Below are 19,222 nucleotides of genomic sequence, written 5' to 3'. Positions count from 1 at the left end.
AAACTGCGGAGCGTTGGTTGACGGGGAGACTTGCTATTCTGCTAGCTCACTTAGCCTTTTCCCATTATTTTCTTTTGTCATCTGTTCCACGTGTAGTTATGGATTGAGGTATATAGCCAAAGTACTGAAGAACTCCATCCGTGAGAAATTCCCCGATGCCACGGAAGAAGAGCTATTGAAGGTAGATTCTCGAGGGCGACCTCACCGCAGTTTCTCTCGGGGTTCTGAGCTAGAATTACCAACAGACGCTTGTGTGGGGTCCTTTAGATACAGATCTTCTGCACTGAATGACTGCTGAGGTTATTGTCTGTTGAGGCTGATTTCGAAACTTCACACATCCTTGCAGTTCTCGGTATTCGAGCATTTGGGGGGTCATAAGCCTATTTTTCACTGTGTATGACATATAGTGTTAGTATGTGGTTATGTTCACCTCCTACATCTAATGCTTTGTAAAGGAGTCATGTCAGGGCTGGGGAGATGGTTCAGTGGGTAAAGACGTTTGCCACCAAGGCTGCCAACCTAAGTTTGATCCCTAGGACCCACGTGGTAGAAGAGAATCAACTCCTACAGGTTGTCCCTCTGCTTCTACATGTTCACTGTGACGTGTGCATATGAGAGAGAGAGAGAGAGAGAGAGAGAGAGAGAATGAATGTGATTCTTAAAATTTCTAATGCTAAAAAAGATGATTCATGTCTGACAATGACCCACTCTCTTGGAAAATGTAAACATGAAAAAAAAAAGATAAGTGTAATGTATACTTAAAGATAAAAAACCACCAGAGCTCATTTGTCTCTTGGAAATGTCCTTTCTCCTCTCATCATGCAGATTGTTGGAAACCTCCTCTACTACCGATACATGAACCCAGCCATCGTGGCTCCAGATGGCTTCGACATCATCGACATGACAGCCGGAGGACAGATCAATTCCGACCAGAGGAGAAACCTGGGCTCTGTGGCAAAGGTTCTTCAACATGCAGCCTCCAACAAGCTGTTTGAGGGCGAGAATGAGCATCTGTCATCCATGAACAATTATTTATCAGAAACCTATCAGGAATTCAGGTGAGAGGGTCCTTCCTCTTAAAGGAACACGTGGGAAGATGGAGAAGGATGACATGTTCTGTACCTAGACCCAGGGCCTTGGAGGGGCACAGGAACCCCGTGTGCCTGTGCCTTCCAGCAGCTGCCTCCGGGAGGAAGAAGGAAAGGAGCAGGCAAGATGGCTCAGGCCAGCTGCTCCCACCCCACCCCCTCCATCCCGCTACACTGAGTCCTCCCAGGACTCTGATGAAACACTCGCCCTCACGTGGGACACACTCATAGTATTTAGAATAATACACTCTACTGAAGAGTTTTGTTGACCCTAAGAAGGTAACTTTATTTCTTTTTCCAACTTGTTTTCCAGTAGGGAAGAATTGGCCTTATCTGCAACAATGGTAGGAAACGATGCGTTTCCTTTTGGGAAGGTTGGGGAAGCCCCAGCTTTTGTATTGATAGATGATCCTGCGTGAACATGCCCTGCACCGTCCTTAAGCCTTCTTAGTCGTGTGCCCCAGAGTTCATTCTCTTGGCTCCATTTCTTTCTCCTGATTCTGTCACCGGTCACCCGACAAGGACAGAGAAGGAGTGAAAAGCTGGCGTCACACGTGCATCTGAGAGCTCTGAGCAGACACCTCACATTGGCTTGTGCTTGCTCTCCTGTCTGTGGTAGACTATAGAGTTTATGTGACGTCAGTGTGACCTCTGTTGTCCTCACTTGGAAAGGGACTTCCCGGTCCTCATTTCCTCCAGGTTCACAGCTTTGCCTTCTGAGTCACGTCTTTCTGTGACATCTGTACCATTTGTGAGAAAGTTACCCCAAATCCTCTCACTCTGGGAAGTTTCGATTTCTTCAGCTGCCAATTTTACTTCTCACTAACGAGAAGCAATAGTATGTCCCTTACCAACTCTCAAATGTTCTTAGACCTTCCTTTTCCTTAATTTGTTTGTTTGAGACAGGGTCATCCTACGTAGCCTTGGCTGTCCTGGAACTCACTCTGTAGACCAGCATGGCCTCGAACTCACAGAGATCTGCCTGCCTCTGCCTCCCGAGAGCATTAGCACACCTAGATCCTTTCTTCTAAAGTTATCTTCGCCAGCCTCCTGTTTTCCAAGCATAGTCTCATGAGTGCATCTTTTTCCTCTTCACTCATATTTATTCTGGTATTTATTCTTGTCATTCCTCAGCACCCCACAAACAATTATACACAAGACCTCACAGGAAGACCTACTGTCTGTCACTGGGGAGCATGACACCCCAAAACATGGGTGCCTCACCTGGCCCAGGGCTGGGAAGGGAGAAGTCAGCTCTAGTGCAGAGGCCTCACGTGCCCTAGAAAACATGTCATAAATGATTTCAGGCATAAACAAAACCCTTGAAACTATATAGAATAAAACACATATATTTTATACACACACACACACACACAAATTACACACACATACATATAAATATTACACACACACACACACACACAAACACACAAACACATATACATGTATTCGGGAAAAGGTCTCTTGGTTAAAACCTACCAAGGGCTTCTTCTAAACGATAATCACAGACACTTGTTTTTGTTTTTTCCTTTTTCATCTCTCTGGCTTCATCAGCTCTAGTTTAAAATAAGAGACTTCTTAGGCCTCAGTCTAGCATTGTTTGGCATTCGTGTTTTCGCTGAAACAGTCTCTCCGTTGGCCAGGCCCCACTGCTTAGATCTGGTATGAAAGAGGAGGCTTAGCTGCCCTTTTTGTCCAACTGGCATCAGAACCTTCAGAGGGAGGTTAGGGTGTTGTAGACCCAGGAGCTTGAGTCATTTAAGGTAACCAGTTGACTGAATTGTTTTTGCAATTACATTCTCTGTAAAACTTAATTCTCAGGTGAGGAATGATTTGACTTAGGACTGGACTGGGGATATAACTCAATTGGGAAAGCATGTATGTGGTGGTATTGTGTTCCCCAAAATATTGTGCACCCTAATAAACTTATCTGGAGTCAGAGAACAGAAAAGCCACTAGATACTTAGGATAGGCAGTGGTAGCACATGCCTTTAATCCTAGCATTCCAGAGACAGAAATCCATCTGTTCAAGGATACAGCCAAGCATGGTGACTCAGAAATCGAGCCTTTAATCCCAGGGTGTGGTGGTAGAAAACAGAAAGGTATATAAGGCATGAGGACCAGAAACTAGAAGCATTTGGCTAGTTAAGCTCTTAGCTGGTTAAGCTTCAGGCTTTCAAGCAACAGTTCAGCTGAGAGCCATTGGGATGAGGACACAGAAGCTTCCAGTCTGAGGAAACAAGACCAGCTGAGAAGTTGGTGAGGTTAGCTGTGGCTTGTTCTGTCTCTCTGATCTTCCAATGTTCACCCCAATACTTGGCCTCAGGTTTGATCGTATTAATAAGAACTTTTTAAGATTCCTGCTACACATGTACTTAGCATGTGCAAAGTCCTGGGATCAGTCTTCAGCACACACACACCACAAAGAGTAGCTTTGATATGTGTTAAGTGTGTGCATGTATTGGGGTAGGTCATGTACATGCATGTGTGCATGCCTGTGGAAAAACAAGGTTGGCATTGGACGTCTTCTCTGTCACCTTCTACTTCAATTTTGAGATGTGGCCGCTGACTGAACCTGGAGCTCATCTGTTTGGGTAGGCTGGCTGGCCAATGAGCTCCCAGGATCTGCCTGTCTCTGCCTTCCTCCCCAACAGTACAGTCTCAGGCACATGCTATCACACTTAGCTTTTTTGTGTGGGTGCTTGAGATGCAAACTCTGGTGTTCATGAGTCACCCATTAGGCCATCTCCCCAACACCAAGGAATGCTTCATCTTACCATTGTCAGTGACATTTCAGAGGTCATTGTTAAAGTTATAACATTGTTATGAAATCCTGCCCATGATTTGATCTTACTGGGCCATGGCCCCAAGGCCCACATTTATCTCTCATCCTATTTGAGGACCAGTTTGAGGTTCAGGATCCAGAAGCATGGATGAGCACCACCATGAAGAGTCACCCTGGAAGAAGCTATAGCAAGTGCCCCAAGGTTGGGATGGAGGGGCGTGCTCCAGCCATCATTTCAAAACTTATTTTAGTGACACTATTCCACTTACAAATTCAGCTCTATCTTAACACCTCTTTTCCCTTATTTTTAGGAAATATTTCCAAGAAGCATGTGATGTCCATGAGCCAGAAGAGAAGTTTAATATGGACAAATACACAGACTTGGTGACCGTCAGCAAACCAGTCATTTATATTTCAATTGAAGAAATCATCAATACGCATTTAGTAAGTGGGGTCAAGAGGGGGGTCTTGGCCCCAGGTCGTGATCAGACATCCATTCACTGGAAAATGCCTGGTCCCAGCCAGACTTGCCATAGCTTGTGCTCGTGTGTCTATTTTTAAACCCAATAAGCCCCTCCCTTAATTCCTCCCTGACTCTTGGACATTAGTAAAACCCTTCCCAAGCAAGACAGTTAACCTTTGCAATGCAAGATGGTGCAGACACAGTTTAAACCCAGGCCCACGTAAGCCCCGGGGTTTTGCTCACCTCCCACAGCTGTGATGCCTAGACCCACCTGCTTCTGCCCCTTGCAGGAGTGCGTTCAGCTTTTGCAGCCATTTTCTGGGAAACAGAGACTGTTCTCCGTCTTCTGGTGCCTGGATATCCATCACTTAATCTTAGCCAAAAGGTCAGGAAGTGATGTGCTGCTCAGAGGGGGGGTGCTGGGGGAGAGAGAGGTGGAAACCAGGGTATGCAGGCAGATAAGGACCCTCCTCCTGCAGGATGGGCTGTCATTGTTCTAAAACCAGGTTTCTCAGAATTTCAGTCTGTGCTGTGTCATGGTGCCTGTATCTAGTTCTCACGCAAACATCACAATCAGCCGTCAGCACTCCACAGTGACACCAGGAAGGAATTAGGAAGCCTGGGGCGGCTTGACCATCTTTTGCTATAAAGAGAAGCCACGCACTGGAGGTTATATCGATAATTGGAACTTATTTTGCCTTTAAATGCAATTGGAATTAAGTTTTGTTTTGTGGAATTTTTGTTGTTTTGGTTTTTTTCAAGGCAAGAGGATCACTAGGTAGCTCTAACTGGATTCAAATTCAAGATCCTCCTGCCTCAGCCTCCTGCATGCACACAGGCATGCACTGCCACACTGTACCACAGCCTCACCTACTTCACCTGGAATATTATGGGTTTAGACCTAGAAGTTACTATGTAGCTCACAAGTAGAAGGATTACAGACATGAGCCACCATGCTTGGCTTGGAATTAGGTTTTTGGAATTCTGAAATTGAATTAGATAACTTTTTCTCAAACAATTTTAAACTTTGCTAGTCAAAACAGGGTCCTGGGGATGGTTTAGCAATGTATCCCAGACCACCCAGGTCCAAATCTGCATCCTAATAATCCCAAGGGATTCAGATCCATACCAAAGTTCTAGAGATCTAGATATTTCAGTGAAGAATAAATCCAATTTTGGATTGTACTCATCACTGGGGGACGCATCTCAAATACCCATCATTCAAAAGCCATGCCCCAATATCTCAACCCACCAGAACTTGGGGCAAACCAGCTGCTTGAAAGTCCAGCCTTCATCGTTAAGCACTTTTTCCACAGCTTGAATGGGGGTTTGGAGGAAAGAAGGGCCCGGTTTTGACTTTTGTCTTTTGAGGTTAGAACAGGAAACTGACATTTGCACAAGCTTTCGATACGTACCAATTAAGTGAGTTGGTCAGCCTCCTTTCTGTAGATCCCTAGATCAAGAACAAAACTGTCCAGCAATGAATCGCTTCCAAAAGTAACTTTCTAGTGGACAAGAAAACACGTACATTTCAGTACTGATCCACTTGACTCTCTGATGGTACTTTATCCATCTCAAATAAATATGATCATCTTGGTCACATGCTTCCAGGAAGGAGTATCCAAATACAGAAGTAGTGAGACATTCTTTTTGAGAGTGAGGTTCTTTCTCACGGGTGGCAGAGAGAAAATGTTACTGTCCTCATTTAGATTGCTGGGTTCTAAAGGAAAAGGCAAGGTGGTGGTGGTGTACACCTTTAACCCCAGCTGCTCAGGAGAGGGGCAGGCACATCTCTGTGAGTTCGAGGCCAGCCTGGTTTACAGAGCAAGTTCCAGAACAGCCAGGACTGTCATATAGAGAAAGCTTGTCTCGGAAAACCAAAAAAAAAAAAAAAAAAAAAAAAAAGAATTAAAAACAGAACAAAGTCCTGGGAACGGGGCTGGCGACTGGCTTGAAGTTCCTTTGTGCTGGATTGGGAGCAGATGTAATGGGACAATGCGTCACAGTGGAGTCCGTCCTGTCTGCTGTCTGAGTGCAGAGGCGTCTGAGACAGACACAACCCATCAGCTGCCTGGCCTGCCAAGCCCATGGCTGTTTGCTTGGTCCTGGCTCTCTGAAAAACAGGACTTCGGCATCAGCTCTTAAGACAGACTCTTTCAGAAGATGATTTGCATTCTCTAATTAACAGGATAAAGGGTAGATACTAGCTACGTATAATAAATCCTCCTCCTCAGAGATAGCAGCCAAATCAGCTGGCCCTGTCTCAGAAGAGAATGAGAACATAAATTCACCACCCAGTGGATTTTCTTCTCTAACTCCCCCGCAAAAAAAAAAAAAAAAAAAAAAAAAAAGCACACTTCAAGATTCTACCCTTCTGTCTTTATGTCTCTGTCCGTATCTTTCTTTGAATCCACTAACTTTTAAAGGGACAATTCGTATTCTTTTGCTTTAAAACTAAATATGTCTATCATGAGAAACTAGCATGCCTTGGCATAAACAGAAACTTGGAAGAAAATAAATATGCTGGAGCTAGGGACCCAGCTCCGATGATAACACTTTCCTAGAACACTCAGAGCTCCAACACTGTGTAAATGGAATGTGGCAGTGCTATGTAACCTCAGTGCTCGGGGAAGCGGAGGCAGGGGGATCAGAAGTTTCCGAGATTGCATACTGAGTTCAAGGCCAGCCTGCACCACATGAGACCCTCTCTTTAAGAAAATAAGTACAATGAACACAGGTCAAATGCATTCTTTCCCTTGCCTTCTCTGCGTCTAAAGCTGCTACTCCACTAAAAATCCACTCAGCTCCTGGAATGGTAATATATGCCCATAACCCCGATACTAGGGAAGCTGAGGGAAGACAATAGCCGAGAGTTTGAGAAGGGCTACGTAGCAAGTACCAGGCTAGCCAGCACTACAGATACTATTTTTAAAAAAGAAAAGGATGAGGAGGAAGAAGAAGACGCCTACACAATTAACAATTGTCTGGAAGCTGTTCAGAAAATTCAGCATTAAACAACCGTTCAGGCTGAGTGCAGTGGCACACAACTTTAATCCCAGCACTCAGAGACAGAGGTTGGTGGATCACTCATTGTGAGTTCAAGGCCAGCCTGGTCTGCATAATGAGTTCCAGGCCAGCCAAGGCTACCTAGAGAGACAACTGTCTGAAAAATAAATGAACAACCCTCCATTAATCTTATAGATTCATGGAATGAAAGAAAATTCCTAACAGTGCTCATGGCTGAACAGGCTAAAGAGGCATGGTTGTATTTAAAATGAGTGGGTTTGACGTGAGATGATTTATATCTCAATTATAAAAATAAAAATAAAAAAAGACTAGCTTTTGGTTATGATTCACCATTTCACAAGCTCAAGGTTAAGTGGCTGTCTCCTGTCCCCAGGGGTGCCAGTAGCCTAGAAACACTGTTTCAACTTAGAAATGCAAACAGAAACGGATGTATTTATTGTCCTTCCTGGCTTCACCTCCCACCCTCCTACTGAGGCCTCCAGAGCAAGAGCATTTCCTGTTTGAGGCTTCATGGTATCCCTAGCGTTTCCGCTGCCCTTGCCTTGAGAGATTCTTGATGTTTTCTGACCAGCTAAAGTAAGGGGGGCCTGGAGGGTTGCTGAGAGAGTTCAGTGGGGCCTGAGTTCAATCCTCAGAACCCATGTTTCGGTTTGGGTTTTAAAGCCGGGAATGGATTGCTGAAGAAATGGCTCTGAGGTTAAGCACACACGTTGCTCTTGCAGAGGCCAGGAGTCTGGTTCCTAGCACCCATGTGGTGGCTTCCAGCACTCTGGAAATGCCCCCAGCGTCCTCTTCTGAATCCCTCGGGCACCAGGCATGCAAGTGATGCACATACATACACTTAGGAAAAGCATTCATACCCATAATAAACAGATGGTTTTTCAAAAAGCTAGACATGATAGTGCCACCTTGCGGTCCCATTGCTGGAAAGGGGAAGACAGGGAGACCCCTGGGCTCTCTGTCTGCCAGCTTAGCCACATGGTGAGTTCTGGGTCTGTGAGAGACCCTGTCTCCAAAAAAAAAAAAAAAAAAGTAAGTGATGACTGGGGGGAGGGGTGCAGGGGGGGTAAGCACTATAATCTGGTACTGCATGATTTGTCTCTGAAGGTAGATAGGTACATACCTTTCCAGCTGCTGCCAGAGGTTGGTAAGAAACTAATGCCACACTTTATCATTTTTTCCTCATTTGCCATAATGGTTGTGGGAAACTCAGCGGTGAGGCATTAAAAAACAAGATTGTGCTGAAAAGAATTTTGTGTACCCCTTTCCCACGATAGTGGTTTTCTTTCTTTCTCATATGGTCTTGTGTTGCCTAGGCTGGCCTCAAACCTTCCGATGATCTTGAACTTCTGATCCTTTCTAATCCCCCTGCCTCCTCATCCCCAGAGCTGTGATTACGGGTCTCAGCTACCACACCCAGTGCTTAGGATCAACCCCAGGGCTTCCTTTGTGAACATACATCTCCACCCCTTGCTACAATTTCTTAATGAGCCATTGGCATTTCCCTGTGAGACAAAAGTTAAAGCTGTGCCTGTGTCTACAACTTTAATAACTGTCAGAATTATGTTTACTATCTAGGCAGAGCTAGAGAGATGGCTCCGAGGCCTAAGAGCATGTACTGCTCCCCCACATCCAACAGTTCACAACTGCCTATAGTTCTAGCTCCTAGATATCAAATACTCTCGTCTGGCTTCTGCAGACACTGTACTCATGTGTACAAACCCACACAAATACACACAATTAAAAATAAAATTATTTGCCCGGCAGTGGTGGCGCACGCCTTTGATCCCAGCATCTGGGAGGTGGGGCCAGGTGGATCTCTGTGAGTTCAAGCCCAGCCTGGTCTACAGAGCGAGTTCCAGGACAGGCTCCAAAGCTACACAGAGAAACCCTGTCTTGAAAAAAAAAAATAATAAAATAAAATAAAATAAAATAATTTTACATATATTTTAAATGTTTGAGCTTATAATTACAACATTTCTCCCTTTCTTCCTTCCAACCTCCCCCCTGCCCCCCAAATACCCCTCCTTGCCCTCTTTCAAACTCATGGTCTCTTTTTTTCTGTTACTGAATTTATGTATAGTATATACATATATATTCCTAAATATAACCTACTTGGTCTGTATAATGTTACTTGTATATATGATTTCAGGGCTGGCCTTGGATATTGGATAACCAATGATGCGCTCTTCCCTGGGGAAGACTATTTCTCCCGCTCTCAGCTCTCCTTAGTTGCTTATAGTTTGTTGTTGTTGTGTAGGGTTGAGGCCTCATGGGCTTTTCCCCATCCACTTTGGCGTGTTCATTGGTGTTGTCCTTGTTCAGCTCATGTTTAGACAGTCATGTTGGTGAGACTTCATGGCTGTAGCTTCTGACATCATGAGGAGACACAATCTCACGGCAAACACTCTCACCTCTGGCTCCTACAATAGAGGGAGGTCACCAACTCCTCCTAGCTAGAGTTTTCCTGCCTTGCCCATAGTCAGGACAAATCTTTGTCTCCCACCCCCTTTGCCACAGTTTTCAGAATCTCAGACTCTGACTGTGGTCCCAGTCTTTCCCCACGGTGATTTTTGGAATAAAGTCTGCTTCTAGTTTCATAGACTTTGGTGATCAGTATCCCATTTTTTGCGTGCCCTTGGACCTAACAAGAGCTGGAACTCTGTGAGTCTAGTTGTCCATGGGGACTGACTTCTGCCTCTGCACTTTGTTGCTCTCTGTGTATAGCTCCTGCTGGAACATCAGGATGCCATTGTGACCGAAAAAAGTGACCTGCTGAATGAGCTGCTGGAGTCGCTGGGGGAGGTACCCACAGTGGAGTCCTTTCTCGGTGAGAGCTCATTCTAGTCCTCGCTTGTTCATTTAAAGGATAATAACTACCATTCTCCCTCTCTCTCTCTCTCTCTCTCTCTCTCTCTCTCTCTCTCTCTCTCTCTCTCTGAAAAAAGCTTTTCTATGCAGTAGATTTTGATCATATTTTCCTCTTCTGCTTTGATTCTATATCCTCCTCTCCTCCTTACCCACCCAACTTTATGTCTTTTTTTAAAAAAAGAAAGAAAAAGAAACACACAACCCCCCCAACACACACACACACACACACACACACACACACACACACACACCAGAAATAAAGAAGCAATCAGACAAAAGAAAAAAAAAAGCAATATGAGACAATAAGTCCAAAACCACACTATTGCGTTCATCTTGTGTTGCCCAACTCCTCCTGGACCCTAAAGTGTGGTTAACATACCCAGTGAGACTCCACTGGAGAAAATGATTTCCTTGCAGTAGATGGGAACTGACACAGAGACCCACAGCTGGACATCATGCAGAGAGTTGGAGACTCTGGAGGGCCCAGTCCTACCTGGGATGTCTTCAGCACGCCCCTCCCCTCAAGGCTTGGAAAGCTGTGCCGAAGAAGCAGCAGAAAGATTGTTAAGAGGAGGTGGTTGGTTCCAAGGAAACAGGGTTCCCCCAAACACACCAGGACTGATACACATGAACTCACAGACTATGGCAGCGCACACAAGGCCTGCACAGGGTCAAGCCAGATGGGTCCCAGCACCAAGGGATGGGGCGGGGTAGACAAGGGCATCAACCATAACCAAGAAACTGTCTGCAGTTAATACCCCGTGGCAAAGGAAAAATCAGCCTTCTCCTTTGTCTCTCCTTACACAATAAGAATGCTCTAACTCAGGGCCAGGGTGTTGCTCCATGGAAAACATCCTGCTTAGCATGTGCAAGGTTCAACCCCCAGAACCCACCCTCCCCAAAATTCTGTGATGTCTTGCATCTTGGGTTACAAAACCATTTGTCCTTGCTGAAGGTAAGCCCTAGAGACGATGAAAAGGACTTACACAAAGAAAGGAAACATGGAAAATGAGCCTCTCCAAATATGGCAAAGCCCTTACTGAAATCGAAAGATTTCTTTTATTCACAGTTCTTTTTTTTTTCCTTTAATTTGTTCTTTTGTGAATATTTATGCCCCACATTAACATTTTGATCCAATGCTTTAAAATCCACTCCAGATGTCCTAGAATATGCAGGCTTTATGGGGTCTATAAATCTCCCATTTAATTCCTGAGCCTGTCCTGTGTTCTTAAAACCCTTATCTTACAGTGTGAGGCCGTCCGTCCCCACAGGAGCGAACTGGGAAAATAACATTTTTGTTTCCTCTTGTTTTGCTTCCTTACAGGGGAAGGGGCAGTCGACCCCAATGACCCTAACAAGGAAAACACTCTCAATCAGCTCTCCAAGACAGAGATTTCCCTTTCCCTGACAAGCAAGTATGACATCAAGGACGGCGAGGCTGTCGATGGCAGAAGCCTCATGATAAAGTAAGTCGGGGCTAACAGTTCACGGTTCCGGCAGTGTGACCCGAACTGTGCAGACTCACGTGGGGCTGAATCTCAGTAGGCCACTCCTTCAGAAGTAGGCGAATATTGAAATGCATTGTATTTCCATCAAACCGGAGCACAATGGAGCCTTCATCGTTTAGGAGGGAACTGAATACTATAATAGGCTGCAAAGTTGGCCTTGGCCTTGTTTTTTTTTTTTTTTAGTTTTGCATGTCATAATTAGATTCCCTGAAGGAATGAAGTGATTTACCTGAACATGTATTTCCAGTGGTTGAAAATTAGCAAGGAAACACTGCTAATCCATTTTGTTGTTGTTGTTGTTGTTGTTGTTGTTGTTGTTATTTTGTCTTTTTTTTTCCAGAGCTGAGGACCGAACCCAGGGCCTTGCGCTTGCCAAGTGCTCTACCACTGAGCTAACTCCCCAACACACACACCCCCCTTTTTTTAAGTATAAAACAATGTAAAAAGGGACAGACATGACAGACCACTGCTGGATTTATTGGTTTTTCTTATTAAACTAATCCTGGGTGTGTTCAGCAGCATTGACATTTATACCCTATTTTGCCTGAGTCCATTTCCAGCCTGGTTCAGGTCCCAAAGAGGAGGTGTGTAGTTGGCGAGGGGATAGAGGAGACTAACTTTGTGAATGAATCCTGCCTGTTTATTGAAAAAAAGGCTACATCTTTTATACTCTATAATTGCAAAGGATTGAATGGGAGAAAGGGGGCATGTGAGCTGGGGTGTAGCAGAGATCAGGGATTGAGGAGGCTAGCATTGACCTTGACAAGTTAATAGGCACCAGTCATGTGTTAATGGAGGGCCACAAATTCCTCTTGCCAGAGATAAGAATATATCCCTTTTTAGCTGAGGGAACTTTCTTCAAGCCCTTGAGGGAATGGGGACTTTTGCCGAAATGCCTAGTCTTGGGGAAAGGACTTCCTCAGGGGACCAAACACTTCATTATAGAATATTGCAGGTTTTTTTTAATATGTAGATAAGTTTATCCAAATAGCTAAAGCTTAAAGTGAGCAAAGATGAAGCTAGACAAATATTACTGAGAAGCTGAGTAGACTTTAGGAGCTTATAAATCTTAATTATTAAATATTCCTTATTTATCAAGCCTATGTAACTTTTCTACATTTTCTTAGCAGCTTGGTGTTAACTTGTGTGGGAGTAGGCACAGTTATCACGCCATATGGTTCCAAGGTGGCGGGGATTTTGTTCCAAAGAATTATTTTGTTTAAAGAGGCTGCCATTTTGTATACATTTTCATCCCTCAGAGCCCACACAAAATTTTCCAAAGGAAAAGGCATAAGGAAACTCCCGTAACACATAGTGAGAATCATTAAAAATGAAAGTAAAAGTTCTGGAGAATTGGGATCTGCAAAGTCAACATGCTGGAACTTTGTCAAGCAGCAGTGGCCACCATGTAATCCATGCTACTACTACTTTTTTCAATATATAGTTATATAGTTTTATATATATATATAGTTATATATATATAGTTATATATATATATATAATTTATAATTGTTTGTGAATTTTCCCCATGACTTGATTATACTCACCCTCCCTCACCCCACTCTTCCCACCTAACTTGTGTCCTTTTTTCCCCCCACTCTTCCATCAAGGCCAATTTGCGCTGCCCAAATGATCAGGAATGTATGGTCTTCCCCAGGAGCATAGTTGACTACTGGGCTACATTTTTAGAGAAAACTGACCCTTCCTCTCCCAGCAGCTGACAGTTGCTGATCGCTCTTCAACTAGGGGTAGAACGATGTACCCAACTCCCCTCTCCATGCTGGAATTTTGTCTGGCTTGAGCTTACATGGCTCTTGTGCATGCTCTGGAAACCACTGTGTGTTCATATGCACGGCTCTGTTCAGAAGACCCGGTTCCCTTGGTGTCGTCCCCTGCATCTGGCTCTTACACTCTGTCTCCTCATCCACAATGATCACGGAGCCTTTGGAGGTGGGGGTGCCATATGCATGTTTCACTTAGTGCTGAACATTCTGTAGTCTCTTATTCTCTGCGCCTTGGTCAGCTGTGGGTCTCTGTGTTAAGCATCGCCTGCTACAAACAGAAACGACTCTGATGAAGGCTGAAGGATGCTTTAATCTATGGGTCTGATAGGTCACTAGAGGTTGGTTTATACTACGTCCATTTAGCAGAATAATTGTAGTAGGTTCTTGCCTAGGGCCTAAGACCTATCTAGCCATAGGTTCTTGGCCCAATAATGTTACCAAATGCAGGATCCATCTTGTAGAGTGGACCTTAAATCTACTAAAATAGTTGGTTACTCCCACACTATTCATGTCCTTATTTCACCACTGAGCATGTCTTGCCAGGTCAGACATTATTGGAGCTCACGGGATTCATGGCAGAATAACATCAGTGATTACTTTTCTCTTCTGATAGTGTGCATAACACCTCCCAGCAATGTGAAAGCCGATAGGAATGGAGCTTCTAGGTCTACACCAGCTTGGTTTTCCCATGTTCTATGATCTGTGTTCTATATTTTCATGTTCTTTGTGGTTTCCTATATAATAGGGTATTTTTGCCCTCAAAGACTTCAAGGAAGCATTCACATTTAAAACAAATACTGTCTTTCTCATGCTTGTGCCCCATAAGTCTCTTAAGGGTAGAGTAGGAAAGAGAGATTCTCCATCCAACACCATAGATGAAAACGGCATACATCAAAAGCGTGTACTCCCCAAACATCGCAGTACTCAAGACCCTAGATAAACAGAAGAATGCATGTTAGCACTCAGAGCAGTTATGTGCTGGGATGAGATGGAGACTGAAGGATAGAAGGGGCGCACAGGAATAAGCATACGTTAATATGCCATTACATATTCTGAGTTCTGTATCCCAGGTTCCAATGTTTGTATTTGAGACAGAAGCCGCGGCACTAAGGTGCTTCAGAAAGTGTTCCTCTCTTGATTGTCCCCAGAGAGTCAACCATTCCTGTGAATGCCACAAAGCTTCCTAGGTGTGCTGCGTTTGGGACCTGGGTCGCTTTGGTGCCGTCTGTTTATTTTGTTGTTGGATCAGGGAAGGAGCCGTCCATTCACTTGAGAGCCCCACGGGTGGCTGGAGGTTGGGCCCAGCAATAAAGAGGCCACACCACTCCTGCCTTCTAGAGTTTGAGGTCTTTGGGCCGGCAGTGAAGAGCACGGTGCCACCCCAGGGCACAGGCTCAGCTGCAGGACAAGGCCTTGTCTGTGACCTCACAAGGCCAGGGGCAGCCTTGTACAATTGATGACCAAGTCACACTGAACTCTCTGTCAGCTCAAGACAGGGTGGGGAGAAAACGGGGGAGAAGAAATATGCACCCTGACTTCCTCTGTGCAACGGCCAATTATCCAGATAACTGGAAATGCAGATGGTGTGGCTTGGCCACGCACATGGAATTAGACCAAGTCTCCCACGAGCTCATAAGCTTTGTCTTTAGAAGTAATGGGAAGAAATTGCCTCTTAATTGGTTCTGTCTGTTGTTTGAATGCCATCCTCTGGGTGCCGTCAACTCTCATGTCTACACTGATGAATAGGAATTAGTTTGGGTCATCTAAAGTAGGAAATCATCTGAACAGCATATGCACGTTCACTGATTGGAGACAGGAGTCACCACAGTTCAGCACATTCTTGGAATTCACATTTTACAAATAAAACCATAAAAGTCAGGCGCCTTTGGGGAGGGATGGGTCTTGGTCTGGGAAGTGCTCCTGCCTTGCCCACCCTGGTTCTCTGCTGCAGACTCCAGCTCCCCTGTGCATGCTGCCACCTCAGATCTCTCCTTTCATGGTGTGCTGTGTGGAACTGGCCAGTGGTTTTGAGATACTTAGAGCATATAACCTGTTACTCTAACAATTTAAAAGTGCACAACTCAGTGACATTTTAGGACATTCACAATCTAATACAATCATCAACACTACCTGTTATGGTTTATTATTATGCAGGGGGCCCTGAGGGTATCCTGCGTGCGCAGGGAAACATGCTGGGCAGATGCAGCTGCTGGCTGGGCAGATGCATGCCATGCCAGGCATGGCGGCAGTGGCGGCGGCCAGTGATACACAATCCAGACGATGCATCCACGTGGACAGTTTATTATAATAGAGAAAGAGGTAGAGAGACAGAAAGAGGGAGATATAGAGAGAGGTGGGGATCGAGGCGTGCATACCTTGTGGGAGCGAAGCGGAAAAGGAGAGAGAAGGGGGTGAGTTTTTCCTTTCACATGCAGGGTGGCACCAAGGGGCAGGATCAGAAGATTAACACTACCGAGTTCCAGAATAACTTTAGCTTGCTGAGTCAGGCCCCTTTGCCCTTGCTCTCCTGACCCTACTAACTGCTCGTCTGCGTTCTATCTCCATGAACTTATCTGTTTGAGATATTTTGTATAAATGGGATGGTATAACGTGGTCTTCTGTACCTGGCTGGTTTCCTTTACCCATGTAGTTTTAATGGTGCCGTGTTAGGGCACGAATCAGTATTTTACTCCTTTTCATGACTGCATAGTACTTCACCGTATGCCTGCACTTTTGTTTACTGATTCATCTGTTAGTAGACGTTTGGGCTGTTTGCACCTTTGAGCTGTTGTGACTAGTGCTGTTATATATACATCCAGACACAAGTCTTTGTTTAAACACCTCTTTTCTCTTCTTTTGGTTATGTACCTGGACATACAATTGCTGGTGTACATGGTCATCCTCCGTGTAGTTTTTTGGTGACCCACCAAACTGTTTTCCACAGTGGCCACACCATTTCACACTCCCCCACAAACTACAAGGGTTCCAACTTTTCTCCATCTTCTCACACCCACTTTGTCTTCTTTTATCATTGGTCATCTCAGTGGGTGTAGAACATTTCACCGTGGCTTTGATTTGTAAGTCCACACTCATTAGGGATGCTGAACACATTTTTCATGTGCTTATTGAGCAGCAGCCCATCACCTTCATAGAGTGTCAGTCCAAATAGAGTCCTTTCCTGACATTCATGTGGCCCTGGGTTCCCAGTACTGAAAACAAATATCCTTTAGTTTTAGATGAAGTTGTTATTCCTGGGTTAAAAGTATTCCTTATATAGTCACATTGGCAGATCTGTGATCTGCAAATATTTTGCCTCTTATATTTATATAAAATTTTATATAGAAAAGGACATTGGGGCTGAAGAGATGGCTCAGCAGTTGAGAGCCTTGTTGCTCTTGCAGAGGAATTGGGTTTGATTCACAGCACCCACATGGCAGCTCACAACCATCTGTAACTCCAGTCCCAGGTGATCTGATGCCCTCTTCCAAAGTCCAAAGGCATCAGGCATGCATGTGTTGCACAGACATACATGCAGGCAAAACCCTTATACACACAAAATAATAAAATAACTAAGATAGAGAAGGACATTAATAAGAAAGAAAAACTGTCAACTCAAAGAAGAGAAGGATGGAGGGAGGAGAACAGAATGTGCATGCTTGTGTGCATGCGCGCTTGTGTGTGTGTGTGTGTGTGTGTGTGTGTGTGTGTGTGTGTGTGTGTGTGTGTGTGTGCATGTACTACAATACACTCAGGAACCTCATGAGGTTGGAGGTTACCATCAGAATCTAAGGATGAGAACAGTAAGGGCAAGGCAGATGTGAACAGATGTAAACTTTTCCCTGGGCCACAGGCCAGTTACTGGAATAGAGATTTAAACCCAGATAAGCTTAAGTCCTCCAGAGCCTACACTCTCTCAATCACAGAGTTTTACAATCCTTAAGGGCACACGGTTTGTAGCCCTAGGAAAAAAAGAGTGAAAATTGCTGCAGGGCAGTGACAGCGTCACATCTCTCTGAGCCAAAGGGGAGTGACGTGGATGTGAGGTACACAGAGTGCATTCACTGGAATAGGAGGAACCTGAATTCCCCTGGCCGTGGGCTGCCACCATTTCCTCAGTCCTACCAAGCATAGTGTATTTAAAAACGAAAACGAAAACAAGCCTACTGTGGAAGAGCCTTGGATGACAAAGGATACTGCTTCAAAGTGTCACTTATTAGTCATAGACTCAGCAAGGTGTTCTGTTGGCTTCATCCTCATAGAAAAGGGCAGGGAGGGCTGTGACCATCCCATGAGATCATGCGTTCAACTGCCTGTCAATTATAAGGAACTATACAACTCTAAATCTCTCTCATTATAACTTCCAGTTCATCTTAAACTATGTGACCTTATGACTTTATTCAGCTTGATTTTTCACAGAACTATGTGCTTAACTTGAGCCAGTGTTTGTGGTTTTTCAGGCACATTTAGCTGCTCTGGGGTTCACGCTGTCATCTCTCAAGAATGTTTCTCTTTCCCCGTGATTCAGTTGAAATAGCCATTATCCTACCCCGGCAGGAGTGCTCAAGGGCAGAGGTGGTGTTGGAGGTCTGCTGCTAAAAATCAATACTGACATGACTGCGATTTTAAACACCACCAAGTATTTCTGAGCACGGATTCCCTGTCAACCTTGGGCACGCTGTAAAGCGGAAAGCAGAGCCACGGATGGAGTGGCCAGGCCCAAGAAGCCTTTCCCGTTTGCAATGCTCTGTGCTCTTTTTTACAGCAGAGTTCTGATGAGTAAACTCCCTGGTGCATTTCATTATTCTTCAACAATTCTTTCCCAGAGTTAGAGGCCTCTTTGTGTTTGGAAGGAGCCTGTCTCCCAGATGGCTGAACAGTGCAAAGGCTGATACACAAATCAGCTAGACAGAGCCAGAAAGTTAGGCATGCACTGGGTGAGGAGGGAGGAGCATTAAGAAGGTCACTGGCAACCGACGGTGAACCAGAACATGAACCCTCTGTAAATGCTACTCTGCAAAGGCGTCAAGACCTCGGGGGCTTTTCTTGGAAAGCTGCTAGGAGAGGAGAAGAAGGTGACTTGGGCTGTGACTCAGTGGTGGAGAACGGACTTCGTGTGTTTAAGTTTTGTGCACAGCACAAGCAGGAGGTGGGACACAGAGCAGGTTGTTCCCACGGGATGATGAGGGACTGGGGAGGATGCAGAACCAGCAGACACCCGAGTGTGATCTTTGTCTACCCGCTAAGCCTCATAGCTCTTAGTTGCCCCGTTCCTGTCTCAGACAGTGGGCCGTCTTCCAAAGTCCTCTTGCGCTGAGGTCCTATGACTAACCAGGTCCTCAGACTACCAGCTTCCGGTTGAAGAATGGAATGTTTTTTGACTATTGCACTTTAAAAAAAAAAATCGTTTTTTAATATGATCCACACATGGAACCTTAAATTTTCTCAAAGCCACATTCTAAAAAGAATCAGGTGACATTATTTCTTGTCTTTCGCTTTTCCAGTGAGAAGTTTATTATATAATTTTTAAAATCACACATAATGATTGATCCTATTTATAGAATGTAGGGTGACATTGCAATGCACGGATGTCATATGCAGTGGTCAGATCAGGGTAAGGGGCAGGTCTGGCACCACATTCATATAGCAGTGTTTTTTGTAGGGAGCTGAAGTTGTCTGGTAATATGTCCTTAACTCTT

The 19,222-nt window shown here is 44.8% G+C and overlaps 1 protein-coding gene across 4 annotated transcripts in view; it reads left to right on the top strand.

Moving 5' to 3' along the window:
- Positions 1 to 19,222, top strand: part of Iqgap2 (IQ motif containing GTPase activating protein 2) — a 278,808-nt gene that overhangs the window by 245,502 nt on the left and 14,084 nt on the right. For all 4 annotated transcript variants that reach the window (XM_006985748.4, XM_076552086.1, XM_076552088.1 and 1 more), the window contains 5 exons: positions 97 to 181; positions 826 to 1,058; positions 4,185 to 4,317; positions 10,091 to 10,193; positions 11,559 to 11,700. In XM_006985748.4, coding sequence (XP_006985810.2) covers positions 97 to 181; positions 826 to 1,058; positions 4,185 to 4,317; positions 10,091 to 10,193; positions 11,559 to 11,700 — 696 coding nt within the window. The remainder of the gene's footprint in view (positions 1 to 96; positions 182 to 825; positions 1,059 to 4,184; positions 4,318 to 10,090; positions 10,194 to 11,558; positions 11,701 to 19,222) is intronic.

The sequence above is a fragment of the Peromyscus maniculatus genome, chromosome 15, assembly GCF_049852395.1.
Source record: "Peromyscus maniculatus bairdii isolate BWxNUB_F1_BW_parent chromosome 15, HU_Pman_BW_mat_3.1, whole genome shotgun sequence".
Lineage (NCBI taxonomy): Eukaryota > Metazoa > Chordata > Mammalia > Rodentia > Cricetidae > Peromyscus > Peromyscus maniculatus.
Note: the sequence above shows the minus strand (reverse complement) of the source record. Positions and strands in the feature narration are given on the sequence as shown.